Source organism: Protomyctophum parallelum (genome assembly GCF_964188405.1).
Source record: "Protomyctophum parallelum genome assembly, chromosome: 8".
Classification (NCBI taxonomy): Eukaryota; Metazoa; Chordata; class Actinopteri; order Myctophiformes; family Myctophidae; genus Protomyctophum; species Protomyctophum parallelum.
Window position 1 is genome coordinate 19,326,632 of NC_139703.1, and position 25,390 is coordinate 19,352,021.

General features: G+C 43.0%; 1 protein-coding gene across 7 annotated transcripts in view; it reads right to left on the reverse strand.

Annotated features, from left to right (window-relative positions):
* Nucleotides 1-6,873: 6,873 nt before the first annotated feature.
* Nucleotides 6,874-25,390, reverse strand: part of LOC310863249 (ras-related protein Rap-1A-like) — a 43,818-nt gene continuing 25,301 nt past the window's right edge. For 6 of the 7 annotated variants that reach the window (XM_083771449.1, XM_083771450.1, XM_083771452.1 and 3 more), the window contains exons 6-8: nucleotides 21,691-21,834; nucleotides 20,817-20,950; nucleotides 6,874-7,954 (exon numbers count right to left, since the gene is read on the reverse strand). In XM_083771449.1, coding sequence (XP_083627575.1) covers nucleotides 20,861-20,950; nucleotides 21,691-21,834 — 234 coding nt within the window. In that variant the 3' untranslated portion in view covers nucleotides 6,874-7,954; nucleotides 20,817-20,860. Of the gene's footprint in view, nucleotides 7,955-8,058; nucleotides 8,073-20,816; nucleotides 20,951-21,690; nucleotides 21,835-25,390 lie in introns of those variants that run through there. The other variant, XM_083771455.1, reaches the window with a different exon arrangement.

Below are 25,390 nucleotides of genomic sequence, written 5' to 3' on the forward strand. Positions count from 1 at the left end.
AATATTATTTGGGCTTGCTGTAAGGCAGGGGTCCTCAACTAGAAATGCTGAAGGTCCACAAATATTTTTTGAACAAGACCATGGTCCAGTCTTATGCGCACGAAAATAAAATTGCTGCGCCCCTCACCTAGAAACAACCAATTACCAAGGTATACAAACCGGGTTTGTATAGCCCTTTCACTTTGACAAAATATTCATTATTCACACCTCCAGCACTGAGAAAACTGTTGCGCCTTTCTTCGTCCTTTTTTTCTTCAAACATAACTACGGTAGCGGTGGTCTCAAAAACATAAGGAAAACTTATTCACACCTCCAAAAATCCAATTTTGTTTCATTCAACTGAATGTGTGAATGTGAGCCAGTCAGCGCAACATTGTCATCATGACATGCCGGCCCATAATACACACATTAAGAGTGTTAATTGCGTTTCTCGGCATTGATCGAATACAACGGAGAATTCAACTTGCGGTTGCGGTGACTTTTTTTCTTCTCTTTATTCTGTTTTGTTGTGGCTTTCGCCTTTATTTTATATTATTTATGGAGGGATAGACAGTATAGGCTGACAGGAAATGGGGAGAGAGATGGGGGGTCACTCCCCCATCTCTCTCCCCATTTCCTGTCGGGATCGGGAGTCGAACCCGCGGCACACTGCCAGACTGGATTACCAGCCAAGGTGCCTGGACCACTGAGCCACGGCCCAGGCCTTTTCTCCAGGGTGCGCAGAGAGGTGTGCCGCAGTCCGGTCGTGGACCGCGGTTCGCCTGTTGAGGACCAATGCTGTAAGGTATTAAGTGACTTGAAAATGTTCAAGTCAAGAGGGCTCAAGTCAAGTCAAGTCTCAAGTCCTTAGCGTTCAAGTCAAGTCAAGTCTCAAGTCTTTGGCATTCAAGTCCCAAGCAAGTCCAAGTCTATTTTTGATTTGATCAAGCAAGTCTAAAGTCATCAAAATCGGGACTCGAGTCCAAGTCGAGTCTCGAGTCCAAGTCCCCACCTCTGGATTTTAGTCTGTAGATTTAGTCGACAAAAATGTTATATTTAGTCGACTAAAACTAGACTAAACACTAAAACATTCCAGGTGAACAAATGTGACTAAAACTAAATGAAAACTATTCAAGAGACCATGACTAAAACTAAAAACATACATTTTCTGCCAAAAACAACACTGCAGTGCACATGTGCGAAACACAAGGAGAATGAATGAATGAATGAATGAATGAATGAATGAATGAATGAATGAATGAATGAATGAATGAATGAATGAATGAATGAATGAATAAATAAATAAATAAATAAATAAATAAATAAATAAATAAATAAATACATTAATTAAAAAAAGGAACCTAAGACCCCCAGTCCTGGGCACAGCTAGCTGGGTAATTATACAGAGGTCTGGAGACGTCTTTATATTGGGCACTGAACATTACTAGGCGTCACTCACTTAGTGAGTGTGATTTGTATTTCTTCTTTTTACCCCCCAACTGATTATCTTATGAGAAAATCCATTAAATAATGACAGCACTGCGTGTGTGTCAGTGTCATGAACACTGATACGTCGAAGCTACGAACATCATGCTTTGCAATAAACTGGTTAGATTACAGGACATATGGCTGTATGACATTTATGTTCATACACTGCCACCCTGTGGCCACTGAGAGTAAGAGGTCAATTGAGTTCTGTTCAACACGTTTGTTAACCCATTTAGACATGATGTTGAAATTTAAAAATATTAAAAAAAAACTTCTAAATCATGACAGTTTTCTGAAAAACCTCATAGGCTATGTTGAGTTTCACAGCTGTCTTAGCGTGTTGTGCCAGAAATATAAAGTGAAGAAATATAGACGGAGGAATAACACTGCTGAAGTAAATAAATAACACACCAGGAGGCATCAGCTGTAGTGTTGCTGGATCAGTACGACACACGTCACGTCTTTACTTACAGATTTATTTACACCGGTTTATATGCACATAGTTAACAAGCACTTCCGGTCTGGGCTTTGTTACTTCACAATAAGAGTATCGATAATAATAAAATAAATATACAATAGGCCTATAGATCATATTCCAACACCCCCACTTGATCGCACATTGGATATATTTTCTTTTTCATACATCTTATATACACATTTTTCTCCCCTCTCTTCTTTTCACAATATAATACAAAATGCATTATGTCTCTTCAAACAAATCTTTAACACTTCTGTAACACACTCAAGTTAAACCTTTGACATCCGTCATCATGTTGTCATTACTGGTTTCAATAATCAACTTAGATATATTACTCTTCTTCAAATGCATATTTTCTTTCCATATACTCAATAATAAATAGCAGATTAAAAAATCACAAAATCAGATCACTCAAACACAAATGAACATTTCTTTCTCTTTGGTTTCTTTTGTGTTCTCATTTTCTTCTGCATAGCTGGGTTACTTTTAGTACTAGTGTGATTTTTAGTCCAATAATCATGCACCATCCCGTTTCTGTCCCCCACTGCTTTCTTGCTTGCTTCCCCCAATGTTTTCTTGCCCTCTGGCTGTCTGACTCGTAACCTGTAGCTGTAGGAATAGTCCATGTTCTTCGGGACCTTTTCTGCACTGACAGTTACATAGTCACTCAAATAGGCTGGCTTCATCCTCACTCTGGTAGGGTAATGTGTCTGCTGTTTAGCCCCATTTTTAGCCTGGCCCTCATCTGACTGTCTGGTTTGCCTGAGGTGTAGCTACTACAGCCTCGTGCACCTGCTGCTGAACCTGCCCTCGTGGTAGGAGTGGAGTATTTCTCTTAGACCTACTCCTCCATCTCGGCACATCAAAATAATCATCATCATCATCATCATTAACATTAACAATGGGCATTTCAGTCTGTGTCTGTTGCTCTACAATGGGTGGGGTCACACACTTCAACCTGTGCGTCTGCACTTTACCATTACCAGTCCATTAGCCATACATTTCTGGTCATTCACAGTGTTCAAATAATACATTCTGTTGTACAAATATATTTTGAACCTGGTATCTCTGCACTTCAGAACATTTTTACCTTTCTGGAAAATGACAGTGTTTCTATTACTGGGACCTGTAGCAGTCTGCTGCAGTGTTTCTATTACTGAGACCTGTAGCAGTCTGCTGCAGTGTTTCTATTACTGGGACCTGTAGCAGTCTGCTGCAGTGTTTCTATTAATGGGACCTGTAGCAGTCTGCTGCAGTGTTTCTATTACTGAGACCTGTAGCAGTCTGCTGCAGTGTTTCTATTACTGGGACCTGTAGCAGTCTGCTGCAGTGTTTCTATTACTGAGACCTGTAGCAGTCTGCTGCAGTGTTTCTATTACTGGGACCTGTAGCAGTCTGCTGCAGTGTTTCTATTACTGGGACCTGTAGCAGTCTGCTGCAGTGTTTCTATTAATGGGACCTGTAGCAGTCTGCTGCAGTGTTTCTATTACTGGGACCTGTAGCAGTCTGCTGCAGTGTTTCTATTACTGAGACCTGTAGCAGTCTGCTGCAGTGTTTCTATTACTGGGACCTGTAGCAGTCTGCTGCAGTGTTTCTATTACTGGGACCTGTAGCAGTCTGCTGCAGTGTTTCTATTAATGGGACCTGTAGCAGTCTGCTGCAGTGTTTCTATTACTGAGACCTGTAGCAGTCTGCTGCAGTGTTTCTATTACTGGGACCTGTAGCAGTCTGCTGCAGTGTTTCTATTACTGAGACCTGTAGCAGTCTGCTGCAGTGTTTCTATTACTGAGACCTGTAGCAGTCTGCTTCAGTGTTTCTATTACTGGGACCTGTAGCAGTCTGCTGCAGTGTTTCTATTACTGGGACCTGTAGCAGTCTGCTGCAGTGTTTCTATTACTGAGACCTGTAGCAGTCTGCTGCAGTGTTTCTATTACTGGGACCTGTAGCAGTCTGCTGCAGTGTTTCTTTTACTGGGACCTGTAGCAGTCTGCTGCAGTGTTTCTATTACTGAGACCTGTAGCAGTCTGCTGCAGTGTTTCTATTACTGAGACCTGTAGCAGTCTGCTGCAGTGTTTCTATTAATGGGACCTGTAGCAGTCTGCTGCAGTGTTTCTATTACTGAGACCTGTAGCAGTCTGCTGCAGTGTTTCTATTACTGAGACCTGTAGCAGTCTGCTGCAGTGTTTCTATTAATGGGACCTGTAGCAGTCTGCTGCAGTGTTTCTATTACTGGGACCTGTAGCAGTCTGCTGCAGTGTTTCTATTACGGAGACCTGTAGCAGTCTGCTGCAGTGTTTCTATTAATGGGACCTGTAGCAGTCTGCTGCAGTGTTTCTTTTACTGAGACCTGTAGCAGTCTGCTGCAGTGTTTCTATTAATGGGACCTGTAGCAGTCTGCTGCAGTGTTTCTATTAATGGGACCTGTAGCAGTCTGCTGCAGTGTTTCTATTAATGAGACCTGTAGCAGTCTGCTGCAGTGTTTCTATTAATGGGACCTGTAGCAGTCTGCTGCAGTGTTTCTTTTACTGAGACCTGTAGCAGTCTGCTGCAGTGTTTCTATTAATGGGACCTGTAGCAGTCTGCTGCAGTGTTTCTATTAATGGGACCTGTAGCAGTCTGCTGCAGTGTTTCTATTACTGGGACCTGTAGCAGTCTGCTGCAGTGTTTCTATTACTGGGACCTGTAGCAGTCTGCTGCAGTGTTTCTATTACGGAGACCTGTAGCAGTCTGCTGCAGTGTTTCTATTACGGAGACCTGTAGCAGTCTGCTGCAGTGTTTCTATTACTGAGACCTGTAGCAGTCTGCTGCAGTGTTTCTATTACTGGGACCTGTAGCAGTCTGCTGCAGTGTTTCTATTACTGGGACCTGTAGCAGTCTGCTGCAGTGTTTCTATTACTGGGACCTGTAGCAGTCTGCTGCAGTGTTTCTATTAATGGGACCTGTAGCAGTCTGCTGCAGTGTTTCTTTTACTGAGACCTGTAGCAGTCTGCTGCAGTGTTTCTATTAATGGGACCTGTAGCAGTCTGCTGCAGTGTTTCTTTTACTGAGACCTGTAGCAGTCTGCTGCAGTGTTTCTTTAACTGAGACCTGTAGCAGTCTGCTGCAGTGTTTCTATTAATGGGACCTGTAGCAGTCTGCTGCAGTGTTTCTATTAATGAGACCTGTAGCAGTCTGCTGCAGTGTTTCTATTACTGAGACCTGTAGCAGTCTGCTGCAGTGTTTCTATTAATGGGACCTGTAGCAGTCTGCTGCAGTGTTTCTATTACGGAGACCTGTAGCAGTCTGCTGCAGTGTTTCTATTACGGAGACCTGTAGCAGTCTGCTGCAGTGTTTCTATTAATGGGACCTGTAGCAGTCTGCTGCAGTGTTTCTATTAATGGGACCTGTAGCAGTCTGCTGCAGTGTTTCTATTAATGGGACCTGTAGCAGTCTGCTGCAGTGTTTCTATTACGGAGACCTGTAGCAGTCTGCTGCAGTGTTTCTATTAATGGGACCTGTAGCAGTCTGCTGCAGTGTTTCTTTTACTGGGACCTTAGCCGTCTGCTGCAGTGTTTCTATTAATGAGACCTGTAGCAGTCTGCTGCAGTGTTTCTATTAATGGGACCTGTAGCAGTCTGCTGCAGTGTTTCTATTAATGGGACCTGTAGCAGTCTGCTGCAGTGTTTCTATTATGGAGACCTGTAGCAGTCTGCTGCAGTGTTTCTATTAATGGGACCTGTAGCAGTCTGCTGCAGTGTTTCTATTACTGGGACCTTAGCCGTCTGCTGCAGTATTTCCCAAACGTTTCAGCTTCAGACCAGAAGCAAAATGTTGTCTTTCCAGGACCCAAATGAATGAACATCTATCTACAAGCATGACGTCGTGAGTTTGTAGATCAAATAATTTCACTACTAATTTAAAAAAAAGAAAAAGTAATTTCTTTGAATTATTTTATTCATGAATGTTTGATTTTTAAATTCAGTCTACCACTGGTATTCTATTATTGGGATTGGACCTAGTAGGCTAGAGCTGGTATTGGGGCCTTTAGTAGGCTAGAGCTGGTATTGGGGCCTCTAGTACGCTACTACAAGTCTTCAATCTATAGCAGACAGTGAGACTACTTTAGGCCTACCACGGTTTTTCTACTGCAGTGTTGCTTTTGGCAGCAAATTTATATTTTAGTCGTAGTCTCCTGAAGTTTTCACTTAGTTTTAGTCACATTTTAGTCACCTGGAATGTTTTAGTTAGTCTAGTTTTAGTCGAATAAAATGTTAATTAATTAATTAATGATGTCGTCGTAATGACTGATTTTATACTTGCTGAAAATAGCCGATCTACAAGCTCACAACGCGTTGCACACCTTGTGAGCTTGTGGATCGGCTATTTTCAGCATGCAACCAAGTGTAAAATGACTTATACCTGGATCTCTTATCCACTAATCCCTTCCTAACATTTTAGTCTAGATTTTATTAGTTGACGAAATGGTCAGTAGGCTATATTTAGTATTAGTTTTAGTCATCGTAGCTTAGTTTTCATGTAGTTGTTTGTCAGTTAAAAAAGGTAGTAGACGAAAACATTTCCTATTAGTTTTAGTCGACGAAAACAACACTGGTTAATGGGAACCCCAGCAGTAGGCTTAAAGTACACATGTAGCCTGTCCTCGCATGCAAACACCATTAAGTGAGGCCAAGTTAAAGGCCAAGTTAAACTCACTGTATGGAATTAAAATCAATATTGAAACAATCATTTTTTGAATACTGAAGCGAGCAAAATAGATATCAATATGTATCATGCAATTGCCCCCCGTCCCCGTCCCCCCCAATGCTTTGGCGTCATGAGAACGCATGCTCAACGTAGAATGTACGTTAACACCATTTCATTTCACAGGTCGCAAAATCAGTCAAATCTGTTTTGGATAAAAGTTTAATTCACAAAAATACAATGACCAATATAATGAAAACGTACTAAAATGTACTTTAATAATCCATAAAAGCTGGAACATCATTTGACAGAAAAACACAAGAAGCATTATTAGAGTTGGTTTAGTATAATATATTTCAGCTTCAAGAGACATAGAAATCAATCCTTATTATTCCCCATATTTCTTCTATAAAAGACCCAGTTTTTTTTCTTCTGAAGCATTGTTATGCAAAAAAAATGGCATTAGAATATATTATGGGAGCTATGAATTCCCAGTGACTGAGTATAAAATTAAGTCACATCAGAGAGAGAGATATCTGCAGAAGAGAAAAGTCCATGAATAGAACAGGGCGAAATGAAACATCCTTTGTGGTTCTGGATCTATCACCATCGACATGACAGACATGGAGGATAGGTGTATGGCTATAAAAATAAAAAAAAAGTTCTCACGTTGCCACTTGGTTTCACTTGAAAACATTTACGCTTTAATAACAAATGTGGTTTCTTTTTTTCATGCTCATTTCAAATATTTATAATCATACAACTAAAAAAAGAAAGAAAAGGGCTCAACTTCCATGTCTTTCAAATACACTAATATATTGCGAAGATGAAAAAAAGACTGAATTGTGAAGTTTATTTCTCCACCTTAACATTAATTCATTCCTGTCACACTCTTGGGAGGAAAACGAAAAACACAAGTTAAGGGGGCTGCTCTCTGGACAGATTGGCAGATAATAATGGGACACATTTTTGTTTCTACCATCAGAGGCGTTTTGTCAAGCTTTTATCATCATCATCATGATCAGAGTTCGTTCGTTGTGGTGGAGTTTGTTTGTGTGCGGATTGTCCGTTCAGACTCGCACTGATACAGAAGACACCGAGGACTGCCCTCAGAGGTTGAGAGACCAGAATCTTCTCTCTCTCTCTCTCTCTCTCATTCGCTCTTTCTTTCTCTCTCAAGTAGATCATCCTCATCTTCAACAGGAGCACATCGGTCAGCCGGATCACCGTTTTATGGCTGATGGCAGCGGGCGGGCGGGGGAGGGTCGTGGGGGACTGTCGGAATGCTGGCACGTTCCAATCAGGGCAACAGTTCTTCATTACAGCATTCTGAAGAGGAAAAGACAAGACATTCATCACAGCATTCTGAAGAGGAAAAGACAAGACAGGACATTCATCACAGCATTCTGAAGAGGAAAAGACAAGACAGGACATTCATTACAGCATTCTGAAGAGGAAAAGACAAGACAGGACATTCACAGGACGTTTCAACTCCTTGTCCTTGGGACTGCTGGTACGGCTGGGGTTTTCCACTGTGTAGCACACACCATTTGGCTTTTTCCACTGTCGAAAACTAAATGGAAACTAAATGAAAGCTAAGCTACGATGACTAAATATACTGACAATTTTGTCAACAAAGAAAACTAGACAAAAAATTAGGAAGGGACTAGTGGACAAGAGATCCAGTATAAGTCATTTTACAGTTAGTTGCATGCTGAAAATAGCCGATCTACAATCTTGTAGATCGGCTATTTTCAGTAAGTGTAAAATCAGTCATTACGACGGCATCAAGGCTCGCCAAAATACATTTTGTTCGTCTAAATCAACTGAAGATTTAGTCGATTATTAGTCGCCTAAAACTAGAGTAACACTAAAACATTCCAGGTGACTAAAACTAAATGAAAACTATTCAAAAGACCAAAACTAAAATCTAAATGTGCTGCCAAAAGCAAAACACTGGTTTTCCATTATACCAAGTTATGTCTAACTGGTATGACAACACCGTCCAACATTACAACTAAGGACAAACACAATGTTAACCACCCGGTAAACTGCTAAACATTACAACTAAGGACAAACACAATATTAACCACCCGGTAAACTGCTAAATAGCATACATGAATCCTCACTGAATCATCACTAAATTAGCATACATGTGTTATCCATGGACGCCCTCTTGTGGCCATTTAGAAACATTGACTGCCGCCCCGCCCCAAGTTTTCCCAACCTCTCCCTGAATGACTATACACACACACACACACACACACACACACACACACACACACACACACACACACACACACGTCTCCAGTTCTGACAAGCCAATGACGACACCGCCTCCTCCTCCCACATCGTAGGTCCCCGTCTGCAGTGGTGGAAAGTACTTTTACTTAAGTACTGTACTTAAGTACAATTTTGAGGTATTTGTACTTTACTTGAGCATTTACAATTTTCTGTACTTTTACTTCTACTCCACTACACCTCAAGAGCCAAAGTTTTTACTTTTACTCCTTTACTTACTAGTTGCTTTGGCGATTTTAAAAACATACATTAACCACTTCAACCCTATACATTTCGGGCATTTTAAAATAGCTGAGCTTGTGGATCGGCTATTTTCAATAGATTTTCTGCACATTTTGAACTTGTGAAATGATACATTCTGCACAATGACTACTTTTACTTTTAGTACTTTAAGTACATTTTGACGCCGATATTTTTACTTAGAAGTAGTTCTACATTGCAGTATTGGTACTTTTACTTACCTAAAACAATCGAGTACTTTTTTCCCCACCACCACTGCCCGTCTGAGAGGGAGGACTAATGGCCAGCTGCGAATGAGGTAACCCCGGGGGTGGGAGTCCAGAGACAGACACTCCCTTCTCCCCAACAGACACGTCCAGAGAGTTGAGCCAAAATCAACCGAGATGCTCATCTGATCTATGCAAAAACCACAGCCTGCTCCAAAACCCAATGACAATTGAAATGGATTCATATAGAGTTCAAATGGCCATTCAGTACTTTCAGGCATGGCAATGTGATATTATGACCCCTCTTATATAAGTATTCATGTTGCTTTACATTGAAGCCATTTGGTAGGAGAGCAGCAGAGTGCTGGGAATGGCTTAAAATCAATCGGTACATCTGATGAAATGACTTGAAGGAAGCGTGCCAACTGCAATTTCTATCATACAATCCAAGATTTATTATTACGGGCCCCAGACAAGGCCGTTTACCATTCTGTAAAATCATACGACGTGCAGCACCAGATGCAGGTTGAATTACCCTGCCAGCTCTGTGCGCCATTATGACTACCTGTTCAGTCGAGTTAGAATGAAAATTAGAAGGTATCAGTCTAGGGAAGGGTAGAGCGGGCCAGGGAGTTTGAAACCCCCAGAGTTAGTGTCGAAGTGTCCTTGAGCAAGACACTGAATCCCTAATTGCTCCTGATGTGCTGGTTGGTGCCTTGCACTGGTTTCCTCTGCCATCACTGGATGAATGTGAATGGGTGAATGTAATTCACAATCTATGTAAAGTGTACTTTTATAAATGGTAAATCGTGCATTTCTATATTATAGGCTTTTTCTTTATGCAAAGTGTGCCTCGGGAATGTGAATACACATTCCAGGGGCAGATGAAGTGGGACACTGTTCATGGGGTTGCAGAGCGTTAAGCCATTTTGGGCAGCAACCCCCTTTTGGTGTTTTAGCCATTGAAAAATCGCAGACCTACAAGCTGCAACTGAGTGCCTATGATGTAGGTCTACTATTTTTGAAAAATCGTGAAAATGTGGTGCAAATCTTTGAATATATATTGAGTTTTTAACTCAAATCGTTGCTTCTGGTGAGGTCCCTGGGGCAACATATTTTCAGATGGGGGTCGGCGGCCAATTACAATAATCTTGGGGGTCCTTGACATGAAAATGTTTGAGAACCACTGACATAGGTCAGGATTTATAACACATTTGTAGAATCGTTCCCAGGTCAAAATGGGTTAAGGAAAATGACCGTCGGTCGTCAAACAACAGATCCAAGTCCCTCTTTGTTCCGTTCATGCCCCCCCCTTTCCCCAACCTCACTTCCTGCCTCTCGCAGTTTAAATGCTGCTGTATGGTGGGGAGTGAAACAGTGGGTCTGTAATCCTATTAGTGTCAGTTCACTGGCTCGAGGGGTGGGGGCAGACACTGCCCCAGGGCATGCAGACTGAGGGGGCACACACACACACACACACACACACTACACCTTCTCCAACTGACCAACACAGATGGATGTGTGCCTAGGGGCTCAGTGGGTGGTTCAGGGACACTGTTTGTGGTGTGGCCAACATGCAGGCCCTCTTTGTGGCCCTGTCTATTTTACTAATCCAGTGTGTTATCACTGACTGGGACCAAAAGTCTGCTCACAAACCGATGAATGCAGGAGCAACAGTAACGCTTCTTTACAACCTTAGAATCTGTGTATTGTAACTGCGCTAGTGACAGCAAGTGAACACATGCATTTCTGGAGTCAACGTGAATCGACAACAATGAAGGCAAATAGGCTTTTGGGATGATGTTGTGGGCATAGTAGAGATGCGTCGACAATAATTTATATAGAGAGAGGACAGCATGAGTGTACCGGCAATGACGTCTCCATTTTCACAGTGCGTCTGTGGAGGAGGCTGGCCATCTATGAGGGTCTCAATCCCTGGGGCGGGTCATACCAAAACACTACATGGGGGACATGGGGCATTTTCACAAAATTAAACCTAAACCAAATGAGCAAACCCATGTTAACCCATATACTCCACACACACACCACACCTGCTGGACGCACAGCCAACCTCAGACTGCCGAGGCCATTTCAATGCTGCACACTCTGGACCCACATCCTGTTTTGGGCGTCCATGTTTAATGCTACATAAATAGTGTCAATGCTAGCGAGCTAAAATGAAGCCCTCCTTGCTCTAGAAAGCGCAAAGCCAAGCCCAAATAATAATAAAAAAATATAAATCAGCGATCCGGTTTGATATCAATAATAAAGCTTATCAGACGGAACATTACGCCAGAAGCAGTTGCTGGTTGGATTCATTCTGACAGAACGTTCCGCCACAAGCAGTTAAACCATTAAACACAATCAGTGCCGGGATTTTCTTCAAAATAAAGAGGCGCTAGAGTGCCAGAAGATATGGGAGATTTTACTCTGAAAAGCCCTGCCTTCTGTTCCCCCCAAAAAACGGGAGGCATAATGGTGCTTGCTTGCCTCGCGATGATCACGCTAAAGGCTCTCTAGAAGCGTTAATATTCCAAACGAGAGGCTTGTTGAAGTCAGAAATGAAGACAGAAGTATGCTCGTTTGGTCAACACCGCGGAGTTCCCTAGATAAGGAGATACGAGGCAAACTGAAAATGAGTGAAAAGTTACAAACCGTAATAATGACCCCTAGGTGTAGAAGACCCAGCGACACAGTCACTTGTTCGGGTTCACTAGTTTCAATGTTTGGAAACATGGGAGGCCCCATGCTGCAGATCTCCAGCTGAGGTTACACACTCCCAAGATCTCATTAAGATTCCCTTAACCAATTAAAGCCCAGCGTTACCGTCCCAGGGCAAACTTTCCACATCAAGGTGCATTCCAGCTGCTTTATATGTGCAGAGCGAACAGCACTTTCCAGCGGACTCTCGTTCGGCCTTAAATTCTTGGTCTATAAAATGTTTGGTGAGAAACAAATGGATGCATACGTTAGATTCTTGGTTTTCTTACTAATGCAATTACATTTTAAGTCATTTCGACAGACTTTCCACACATTCCTTAAGGATTCCTGAATATGCCTCGCTTAATAAGACAATAGTTGCAGTCATGGTGATGAATCAAAATTACCCTACAGGCTTAAATAAACATATTAATTTGTGGTTTGTTATACAAGAGCAGGGATGGCTGTCAAAGAGGACTTTGCCGATGGCGATATACAGATATATATATATATATATATATATATATATATATATATATATTCGTGAGTCATGACATCCATGCAGTAGTTTGTCTATTACGCCAACATAAAATCATCCAGCAGTTCTGCTAGCCAATTACTACAATGTGATCGTTGGTCCATAAATGAGTCAATTACAACACAAAAGTCCCTCTGGAGAATGGCATCTAAACAATCAACTAGCCATTTAGAATGCTCATGGCTTATCATCAAGGCAGAGTAGTTGCAAAACGTCAAGCTACATCTAAAGTCAACAAATAAATTACACAATCACCATAAAACAAAAGGAGAAAGCTTTGCTGGTAGAGAATCCACCGTTTGCAAACGGTGGTTGGTTGGGGCTGTATGTGCCGACTGGGGCTTGGGTCAATGCAATTGTGTTAAGAAACAAAGTATCCAACATCTCCTTAGCAACGCTGCTTGGCAGTTATATTGAAACCCGAATACATTTTGAGAACCATTCTGACATTGGGTCAACAACGCATATTACGTTTTTGTGTTGATTTGTGTCACATACGTACAGCCGCGCACAGCTCAGTGATGTAAATGGCTTTTCAATGTAATGAGTCCCGGGATGCAGGGATGGTCTTTTAGATGAGTCCCAGGGACATTTTAGGAGTCCCACTTCAAAAAGACGTTATTTTTTACAAATTGCAGCATTTAACTCCCATTTCATTTTATATGGTTATATTCATGTAGGAAACAGAAAAAGAAATGCATATTATAACTAAAGCTAGCAAAGTTAACTAGAATAAAAAAACAGTACAGTAGTATAGTAGTGCATCCCGTGGATGCAGGGGTCGTTTTATTGCGTCCCTTAACTATGAACTGCATATTGGGATGCAAAATGCACCCATTTTAATCTCTGGTAGCTCCAACGTCATGATCAGATATGCAGACGACATGGCAGTGATGGGCCTGATGGACGACGGCGAGCTGAGGTTGGAACACGGAGAGAGAGGTGCCAGGAGAACAGCCTGGTCAGGAAGACCAAGGAGCTGATCGTGGACTTCAGGAGGCCAGAGCAGTGTTGTTTTTGTCAACTACCTTTTTCCACTGACGAAAACTACATGGAAACTAAGCTATGATGACTAAAACCAAGACTAAATATACTGACAATTTCGTCAACAAATAAAAACCAGACAAAAATGTTAGGGCCTAGTGGACAAGAGATCCAGTATAAGTCATTTTACACTTTGTTGCAAAAGTCGACTAAATCAACTGTATATTTAGTGGACTCAAATCTTATGACATTTAGTCGACTAAAACTAGACTAACACTAAAACATTCCAGGTGACTAAATGTGACTGAAACTAAATGAAAACTATGACTAAAACTTAAAAAGCACACACCTATTGTTTAAGTTCCTCGGAATACACATCGTGGGACCTGAAGTGGGCCACACACACACACACACACACACACACACACACACACACACACACACACACACACACACACACACACACACACACACACACACACGCCTGAGAGCTGACAATGAGGTTATATCTTCCCTTCTTCTCTGGAGTCCTGCCTCAAAGCAGACCAGATGTAGAAAACTGTCGTTGCCTGTGATGTCATCGTTAGGGACACATGCATCAGTAAGCAGGAACTGGGGATGGCAATAGAGGACCGGAAAGTCTGGCGGGGCATTGTGAAATCCATGATCTCGACCACAGTCGAAAAATGATGATGATGACGATGCCCTGAGGGTGAGAAGCAACCTCACCCTCAAAAAGCAGCACCAGACTCTTGAACAGTTTCTATTTGTCAACAATTAGACCAAGAACCAAGTCGGGTGACATTGCACAGACTGAACTGAATGCCTTGTTTTTATAGAGACTCCTTTATATTATACACGTAGGCTACATCAACATTTATGACCGACATTTATTTATTTATATGTATACATATTGTATCATGTAGATTAGTCATGTACTAAGCACTTTATGACAAGTCATCTGTGCATGTTTCAACAACGGATAGTGAGTCAGTCGGTCATGGACAGAAACTATTCTGGGTCGTAGTATAGCCTAAAGCCAAGCCCCAAAATCCTGCTTGGCCACAAGAGCTTTGCAGGCTGCTGCCGACTGTCAGACACCTAAAAATATATGGTGGGAATCAACTATATTAATCCCATTAAATCTCAGCAGTGCTGAAGTCAGCCTCAAGCAAGCGCCAGTTAGGCCATCTAAGCCATGTTGACAGTTTAACGGTAGGCTTGTTCCGATTCGTGGTCGATCGCACCGTGTGTCACCGACTGAACGGAATGACAGATCACAGCTTGTTCCTACGCCGGTATTAAAGCCATTTGACTTAAAACCAGAACAAAGATGTTATAAATAATAGAATGGACACCCTGGCCCGGGCCGGCCTAGCAGTCCGGGCACCTAGGCTACAAATGCAGCCCCGATCCTGACGACCTTTGCTGTGTGTCACTCCCCATCCCCATTAACCCATTTAGACCCGAGAACTGATTCTACAAATGTCTTCTAAATCATGACAGTTTTCTGAAAAACCCAATGTTTCTATGTCAGTGGTTCTCTAACGCGTTATGTATCCAACCGCAGTTCTAGAAAAGCCCCGCTGTGATTGGCCAGTATTTTGGACAGATTGGACAGTCCTCGTTTTTGCGACCAGTCATTAGTCCTACAACTACAACCTATCTCAAACCCTCACCCTAAACCTAACCTCCCAGGGGGCAGCACACCTAAACCTAACCTTAACCCATGTCTAAACTAAGTATGCACCCCCCTAAACCTAACCCGAACGGCCTAACCTCAGTAAAACTATGCCTTCCCGGGAGCCAATCAGACACATGGTGAGGGGGGTCTACCCTAGAACGTTGGTGGGATTCATAATCACGCTTCTCTAACAACCCCATCTGAAAATATGTTGCTCCTGTGTCAATTATCTAATGTGATCCTGGGCTCTACACACCCTCCGCCAACCTGGGGAGAGCAACGGACTTGAATGCATGTCCAAATCGCTCCTTACAAGCCATTTTTAATGGCCATATGAAAATATTACCCAAGCCTATTTGACGAGACTATTTGAGTAGTACACGACATGCGTTTGTTCACAGGTCAAAAAATAAATAAAAATCACTGGAGAAAAATAAAAATGGAGAAGTAAAGCCCAAAACACACCGGCTCCGTCCGACGCGGCGCGACGCGTTGCCGCCTGGAAAATAGAACTGGTTCTATCGGCGCGTCAGGCGAGGCGCCAGCGCACGTCGGTTGCTAATGACAGCACTCTGCACTGACTCAGTCAGGAATATGGGCCTTATTCACAAAACACTGGGCTTGGTTTGTGATGGTCGTCACGAGGAGGTGCAACAACAGCGGTGTTGTTTTTGGCAGCAAATTGAGAGTCTCTTGAATAGTTTTAATTTAGTTTTAGTCACATTTTAGTCACCTGGAATGTTTTAGTGTTTGTCTACTTTTGTCTAAATGTCATAAGATTTTAGTCGACTAAAATGTGTTTTGGCGGGCCTTGATGCCGTCGTAATGACAGTTTTTACACTTTCTGAAAATAGCTAATCCACAAGCTCACAACGCGCTGCGACGTGTTGTGAGCTTGTAGATCGGCTATTTTCAGCATACAAACAAGTGTAAAATGACTTATACTGGGACTCTCTTGTCCACTAGTCCATTCCTAACATTTTTGTCTAGTTTTTATTTGTTTGACGAAATTGTCAGTACATTTAGTTTTAGTTAAGTTTTAGTCATCATAGCTTAGTTATTAGCTTAGTCATTTAGTTTCCATTTACGGTATTTTTAATCAGTGGAAAAAGGTAGTCGAACTTTTTGTGTCATAGTTTTAGTCGACAAAATCAACACTGAACAGCAGCAGTGGTTCATGGAAACTTACGGGATGGACGGACGGGTACGAAAATGTTTCCTGTGGACAACAAGCCTGACTCATTCAGCATCATGCGGAATTGTTCCTGGTTTAAGACAAAGGCAGCGTTTACGCCGTCCAGATCACTGTGGCTACCGTGTACACACAGCACATAGGAACGGTGGTCAGATTGTTATGCTGGAGGAGTTGTATACACACACACACACACACACACACAGATTAAAATGGGGTGCATTTTTCATCCCAAAACGGTTAATAAAACAACGACCTCTGCATCCACGGGATGCACTACTGTACCGTTATGTATTCTAGTTTACTTTGCTAGCTTTAGTTATAATTATCATTTATTATTCTGTTTTCTACATGAAAATAACCACATTATAAACATATAAAATGAAATGGGAGTTAAATGCTGCAATTTGTAAAAATCGCAGGATAAAATGTCCCTGGGACTCGTCTAAAAGACCATCCCTGCATCAGGGGACTCATTAAAGTGAAAACCTATTTACATCACTGCACACATTAGTGCTGCACGATTCTTGCTCAAACGTGAATCTCGATAATCCTCCACAAGAATTGAGATCACGATTCTCACACGATTCTCGTTTCTTTTTCCATGAACATATTCATTATCTTTAGTTGCTGAACACATAAAAAATGATGCACCTGGAGCCAACTACTGTGGCTTTAAAAGACAACACCAAAGTGCTCGACTTAAACCTCTTAAAGTAGCAAAAACAGAAGAGTTACTGAAATGAATTGGACAGCGAAATAGTGCTGCACGATTCTCACAATGCTCAAATGTAGATCCCATAGGGTGTCTGAATCTAGATCGTGATTTGCTTTTTGCATCAGGTCAGGCCAGCAAAAAAGATAAATCTCTCCTAAGCTCAGGCCAGGCCAGCCACAGTCAATTTCAATTCAATTCAGGCAGTGTTACTGCAGCACAACTACTATACATTGTGTGTCTTATGTTAATGGAGGGAAGAAGTTAATAATATAAATAACATCAGATGGTACATTTCTCATGTGAAATTGCTGCAAAGGCCCGCAAAATGTCCCCAAAATTCTGGCGCGCGCAGTGTGGCCTGCCAGGGCGTATAACTCCCGGCCTGATTTGGAGTTCCACTCCGGGCCTGCACTCTGCACCCCATTATTGGTTGGGTGGAAGGGGATCTGATTTGTATAAGCTTGGCTTGACCATACTAAACGGGCATAGAGCCCCGCTCTCCGATGGACGCCGTGCATGGGACCGGACCTCGGTCTTATTCAAAAAAATATTTGTGGACCTTCATCATTTCTAGTTGAGGACCCCTGCTGTATGCCATCAGATGATATGGCCTGGGTACCGTTTTGTGGTTATTAGACAGTTACACTTATCCAATCAACGCTTATGAGGGCGCTGCACGCCAAACAGTGTTGTTTTCGTCGACTAAAACTAAGACGAAAAATGTTCGTCGACTACCTTTTTTTCACTGATGAAAACTAAATGGAAACTAAATGAAAACTAAGCTATGATGACTAAAACTATGACTAAATATACTGCCAATTTAGTCAACAAATAAAAACTAGACTAAAATGTTAGGAAGGGAGTAGTGGACAAGAGATCCAGTATGTCATTTTACACAAAATACAGTAAAAGATTACGACGGCATCAAGGCCCGACAAAATACAATTTAGTCGACTAAATCAACTGTAGACTTAGTCGACTAAAATCCTATGTTATTTAGTCGACTAAAACTAGACACGAACACATTCCAGGTGACTAAAATGTGACTGAACCTAAATGAACACTGTTCAAGAGACTATGACTAAAACTTGCTGCCAAAAACGACACTGTACACTGCCAACGAGGTACGCCAACAAAGTCAGTGATGAATTAAAATACCGGCCCCTGTTGATGCGGGGGTTCCTCGTAATGATTGAAGTTAACACAAAGTAAGCAAGGAACGCAGGACCTCGTTCTTCTATCCACGACCCGCCTGTGCCAAGACGAGGGACCTAGTCCTTCTATAATTTAATTTAATCCAGCTATGAAAAAATATATATATATTATTCTTTTTTGCCTTTACTTGCCTCTACAAACTAGAGATCAGCGGATGAGTTTTTTGTCACCCAAATCCACGTGTGCATAATTATAATCTGCCCGTTATCCGACCACAATTATTAATTAATCCAATGTATTAATCCGCTGCGCAGGGAAGCGTAGCAGCGACGCGTTGTGAGCTTGTAGATTGGCTATTTTAAAGTACTTGTACTTTGTCACTCACCACTTTCACGACAGTTCACCAGTGTTACGTTAGTGGTTGTATATATCCATTTCCATGGTAACACGCCGTCCACGTTACAGCATATCCAGCTGTCCTCGGCAGAGTAAAGAACTTAATCACTCCCAGTCCCACGCCAAACGTATATTCCTCCCTGCTGTTTTACAAGTTTTACGTTTATCTCAGACTCACTAGCTGCCTGTTAGCAACTTTAGCGTAGCTACCTGTAGCAGACCCTGAGCAGACCATGTGGTTGCCGTTTTGCGGCGGCCGCGGGACCCAGCGTAAATGTTGACGGCGTGGGTGGTATTAAAATGCCTGCGGGCGGGCCCCGTGCCGGTCAACAAAAAAAAACAGCGGGCCCCCGCGAATCCCGCATCCTCCTGCAATTAACCAGATACAGAGCTTATATAGCCTACAGTTTAGCAAAATATAAATGTATAATTTCCATGCGCTGGACAAGCACCGTGGAGTCAGTCTCACTCTCCAACAGACATCATCAGGCACGCTCCCAAAGCGGCCGCACCTGTCAATCATTAGTAGGCTAATCACTCTGAGAAGTGCATGCGTGGATCGAGATCCTTTTCCCAACAATGGACATTTTCGCTTCTAAACCCCTTGTTGCTTTTCCCTGTGTGCCTCAGCGTCAATCACTCAGCAATAACGTGAAACAGAACACAACGATGAGTATATTTGGTTTTTAACAAGCAGTCTCTCTCTCTCTGTCTCAATCATAACTTCTGACAGGAATGCACTAGAAACGTACTTTTTTTGACATGCTCATATCGCATTCTCGCCGAGATATAAAGGAAAAAAATATATATTTATTTTAATAAAATAAAATAAACGAATGGTTCAAGCCCATTAATTAAGAATAGAGTGGCAACCCTAACGAGCGAACATTCGAACCTTGAATGTCTGGGGACAGCCTTGGGGGGGGGGGGGGTGCACTTCCTGCCCAGGATCTCTTCTTCTGCTGTGGTATTTCGCACATTTGACTGGCACTGGCCTAACGATCCCGCTTAGTGTAACGGGAAGGAATTGTGGTAATGGTCTATAAGGCCAGTGTCATCATGCACCGTAAAATTAGTCACTATGTAAAACTATAAAACACGATTATGTAACGCGTGCAGCGTTGCCACTCTACCTGTGTGTAATGACCTTGATACAGCCACAGAGAGAGTCTACCGTGTGTGTAATGACCTTGATACAGCCACAGAGAGTCTACCTGGTGTGTACCGTGTGTAATGACCATGATATAGCCACAGAGTGTCTACCAGGTGTGTAATGGCCTTGATACAGCCAGTGAGTCTACCAGGTGTGTACTGTGTGTAATGACCTTGATACAGCCACAGAGAGTGAGTCTACCAGGTGTGTACTGTGTGTAATGACCTTGATACAGCCACAGAGAGTCTACGAGGTGTGTACTGTGTGTAATGACCTTGATACAGCCACAGAGAGTGAGTCTACCAGGTGTGTACTGTGTGTAATGACCTTGATACAGCCACAGAGAGTGAGTCTACCAGGTGTGTACTGTGTGTAATGACCTTGATACAGCCACAGAGAGTGAGTCTACCGCATGTGTACTGTGTGTAATGACCTTGATACAGCCACAGAGAGTCTACGAGGTGTGTACTGTGTGTAATGACCTTGATACAGCCACAGAGAGTGAGTCTACCAGATGTGTACTGTGTGTAATGACCTTGGTACAGCCACAGAGAGTGAGTCTACCAGGTGTGTACTGTGTGTAATGACCTTGGTACAGCCACAGAGAGTGAGTCTACCAGGTGTGTACTGTGTGTAATGACCTTGGTCCAGCCACAGAGAGTGAGTCTACCAGGTGTGTACTGTGGCGAACATTTCATTTAAACTTTTGTAATGAAAAACAGGGTTAACATTGTGGATAACGGTGTATTATTGAAATCATGATCTCACACACACACACACACACACGGAAAGTAACTAAGTACATTCACTACCCATTTAGGCCTGAAAAAACGTTCGCTCTGAAATAATATATATTCAAAGATTTGTGCCGCATCTTTACGAAGAGACACACACACACAGAGACAGACAGAGACAGAGACAGACCTGGCTCAGAGCTGCTGCAGGGTAAGGGGTAGGATGGGTGTCTTTTAAAGCAGGACACAGTTGGATTTCTTTTTTGCCTTCTTCTTTTCCACTGGCGTTTTCCTATTTATCTGTCTGACCAGGTCATAGAAGATCTACAAGAAAGGGAGAATCAGAACACAGTGATTCATGAGAGGGTTGACGCAGGTGACACTAAGGGGCAGCAGTGGCTCAGGTGTAGAGTGGCCGGTAGATCGGACGGATGGGGAAACCGTGAGGTTCCCAGTTAGATCCCTGTGGGCTCCCCCAGAGTTAGTGTCCAAGTGTCCTTGAGCAAGACGCTGAACCCCTAAATTGCTCCCGATGTGCTGGTTGGTGCCTTGCCTGGTTTCCTCCGCCATCAGTGTATGAATGTGTATGTGAATGGGTGAAGGAAATGCACAATCTATGTAAAGTGCTTTAGGATAAAAGCGCTATATAAATGCACCATTAAGGTAGAATTACAGGTAGAATACTGGATGTGGTTGGTTGTCTGCAGCAGGTACGACATCTCAAACTGAAATTCATGTCCGTTAGTGTGGAAATGCTTTGAGATGAGGGTTTAAACTTAAAGGGCTCCATTTTAGTCACCGCTAAACCCCTTAGACCTAAACTTTTTTGCCTTTGTTTTACCATTTTGCAAAACATTTTTGAATTTTTACGGTTTTTCAAAAATAGCAGACCTACAAGCTCATAGCGCGCCACCCGGTGGCGCGCCATTTTCCTATTTTCCCTGCACGACACCGTTGCACGACAAGAGTATGAAACGGGGCCTAACTCGACCTGTATCGGTCGCCATTTGCGATGCAGAGCCGCTGTGTGTGTGTGTGCAGTGCAATCCGTGTGTTGTACTCACTTCGAGGACGTTGATCTTTGACTTTGCGGAGGACTCTAAAAAGGCACAGTGGTTCCACTGTCTGGCCAGGTTCTGACCCTGCTCCTTCCCCACCACGCGCTCATCCTCCAGGTCACACTTGTTCCCCACCAGGATCATTGGCACCTGCACAGGACGGAACGAGACACACACACACACACACACCATTTTAACTCACTTTTCTCCACACACATTTATCTAGCTTAATATCCATCTACTGTACATGACATGTACAGTGCGTGCACACTGCACACACACACACACACACACACACACACACACACACCTTAAGGGCTGTATTTTGCGTGTCTTAAGTATCAGGTCTTATTCCCTAACTTGAGTAAACTAAAGACCTGGAGGCGTGATCAATGCCATTTGGCTATTCTGAGTGGCCAAAGAGCATTGATCACACCTCCAGGTCTTTAGTTTACTCAAGTTAGGGAATAAGACCTGGTACTTAAGACACGCAAAATACAGCCCTAAGTGTCTCAAACTTGTGCATGCGACATTCATCTTGATCTCATTGTGCTAAATACAAATAAACACATTAATTGATTTTGTACTGATCCACAAGAGGATACATATTTTGTACTGATCCACACGAGGATACATATTTTGTACTGATCCACACGAGGATACATATTTTGTACTGATATACAAGATACATATTTTGTACCGATACAAAAATGGCATATTCTGTGACTTCAGTATCATGTACAGTAAAAGAAGAAGAGTGAGGAGGAGGTGAATAGAGGATACAGTAAGTAGCCTGGGGTCCATCTATGCTTTCTATGGCATAGGTAGAGAATCTAGACACAGCTGCGCGACACGAGAGAGGTGTGTGTGTGTGTGTGTGTGTGTGTGTGTGTACGGGTGTGCGTCAATTTAACAAAGGAGCAGACCATCAGAAATCAGCAGTGAAAGGGATCGACGTTTGTGCTACTCTATGCCGAATTGAAGTGGACTCGGTCCCAGACTCTTTTTTTTTTTCCTCCATGGAAATAAAAACGTCTGGGTTTCCGAGGCTAGAGGATAAGTAGACGGGATGAACGGAGAGAGACAGAAGACATAAGGGCGAAAGGGGAGAGGGCAAAAGAGAGGCAGAAAGAAGGAGAGGATTGGAGGTTATGAAGAGATGAGCAGCAGGCGCTCTTGTTAGCAACACGCAGTCCATTTCATTTGCAGCACTTATCTGCAGCTAAGTAGTCTATTCAATATAATCTCAAGGCGGCTTGGATGCTTCACATAAAGCATCATCGACCGAGATCTATTCATCCCCCGGGGAAACTGGCATTTACACTACCTGGCACAGGAACCCAAAAAGGACAGAATCAATACAAAGCTGCAGCAGAGGCAGTATCTTAGTTTTTTGGTTTACTTTTGGGAAAAAAGGACATCCTCCTCAATTAATTTTCCTGGATTGGTACCCAATGCAACTAATAAAATAAAATACAGTGCTTTAGGAATCTGCCAAATATGCAAACTCGTTTCCTATTTTTGTATTACTCTGGGACAAGAATAAAGCTTAGCCCTTAGCCGTCCCACTGGATAGAGGACAGGACTAGCCCTTAGCCGTCCCACAGAGAACAGGACTAGCCCTTAGCCGTCCCACTGGACAGAGGACAGGACTAGGCCTTAGCTGTCCCACAGAGGACAGGACTAGGCCTTAGCCGTCCCACTGGACAGAGGACAGGACTAGCCCTTAGCCGTCCCACAGAGAACAGGACTAGCCCTTAGCCGTCCCACTGGACAGAGGACAGGACTAGGCCTTAGCTGTCCCACAGAGGACAGGACTAGCCCTTACCTTAGCCGTCCCACAGAGGACAGGACTAGCCCTTACCTTAGCCGTCCCACAGAGGACAGGACTAGCCCTTACCTTAGCCGTCCCACAGAGGACAGGACTAGCCCTTACCTTAGCCATCCCACAGAGAACAGGACTAGCCCTTAGCTATCCCACTGGACAGAGGACAGGACTAGCCCTTAGCTGTCCCACAGAGAACAGGACTAGCCCTTAGCCGTCCCACTGGACAGAGAACAGGACTAGCCCTTAGCTGTCCCACAGAGGACAGGACTAGCCCTTAGCTGTCCCACAGAAGACAGGACTAGCCCTTAGCTGTCCCACAGAAGACAGGACTAGATGTTGTAACTTAATTTAGGTTACAGTTCATTTGTGTAATATTTATATTGCATAACAGTTAAATGTGTTCATCGTTATTATTATTACAGTTAATAAGAGAATTGATTATAAACAAAAGAAGTCGATTTAATTCACAGTATGATTTATTTGATTGATATTGCTTACTAAGGAACGAATTATAAGTTGAACTGCATATCCCATGATGCATTTGTGTTTAGCACAGGATATCCGGGGAACCAAGGCGGGCTTTATTATTGTTGTTTACATTGAGAAGAAGGAAAAGTCTCAGCCTAGTTTTGCCGTATTAGCCATTGACTAACCAAACTAATTCATTGCATTTTTCTGTACCATTTCTTTTGCCTATATAAAATTCAAGCATTCTAGTACCAGCCGACGTCCTCTTATGTTCATTTTGACCGTATTTTAATCTACATTTTTGGTGCCGAAACCCGGGAAGGAGATGAGTCAGGGAGACGTACAAGACGCAGCAGCCGCTGTTGCTGCTTTGAGAGCAGAAGAGGAACGTAAAGAAATGGAAAGAATGAGAAGAAAACGGGGTGCAATAAGAGGTAATACTACAAGACTTTTGAACAATATCGACGCAGAAATGGCCAAGCCAGACGCGGACGTGGATCAATTGAGCACTTTATTGGATATGTTGTCGGCGAAGGAGGACAGTCTACTGGACCTGGACAACGAAATTGAACGGCGTACGGCGCTGGATGACCTGGAGAACGAGATCGAAACAACGGAGGATTACAAGAACCGTGTCGTCTCGTCTAAGAGCCGCGCACAGCGCATGATAAGGCGGCAAGAAGAGGGAGACCACCAGCTCCAAATGCCAGCCATACAAAGGGTGAGCGACGCTAATTCGGCTAACTCATTAGCACAGAGGCATTCTGTAAAGCTACCGAAGTTGATTATTGACAAATACAATGGAGATGTCAGTAAATGGCAGGAGTTTTGGAGCCAGTTTGAGACCGCTATTCACACGAATGATGCACTGTGCAAACGTGAAAAGTTTACCTACTTGAAAACGTATCTCACTGGACAAGCTGCAAAGGCAGTAGCAGGACTGATGCTCACGGATGCTAATTATGACAGCGCGATCACATTACTGCAAAGCAGATTTGGAAGGAAAGATCTGGTTGTCAGTGCTCACATGTCAAGGCTGCTGAATCTAAATCCTGTGAAGAAATCCTCTGATGTGCATGCACTAAGGCAGCTATATGATGAATGTGAAATTCAAATTAGGAGCCTGGAGTCACTGGGTGTAGTGTCAGACACCTACGGAAGCCTACTATGCCCAATTTTAATGAAGATGATTCCAGATGACATAGCTCTTGAATATAGCCGTCAGAGGGGAAGTGATGATGAATGGAAAGTTGATGAAATAGTCAAATTCCTACAGAAAGAGGTTCAGAGCAGGGAAAGAGCACTGCAAATGACATCGTCATACACTCAAGAACAGAAACCAGAAAGCAAACCATGGAAGCAGTCATGCTCGTACAAAGACACGAAGACTAACAGACCCAGCATGCAATC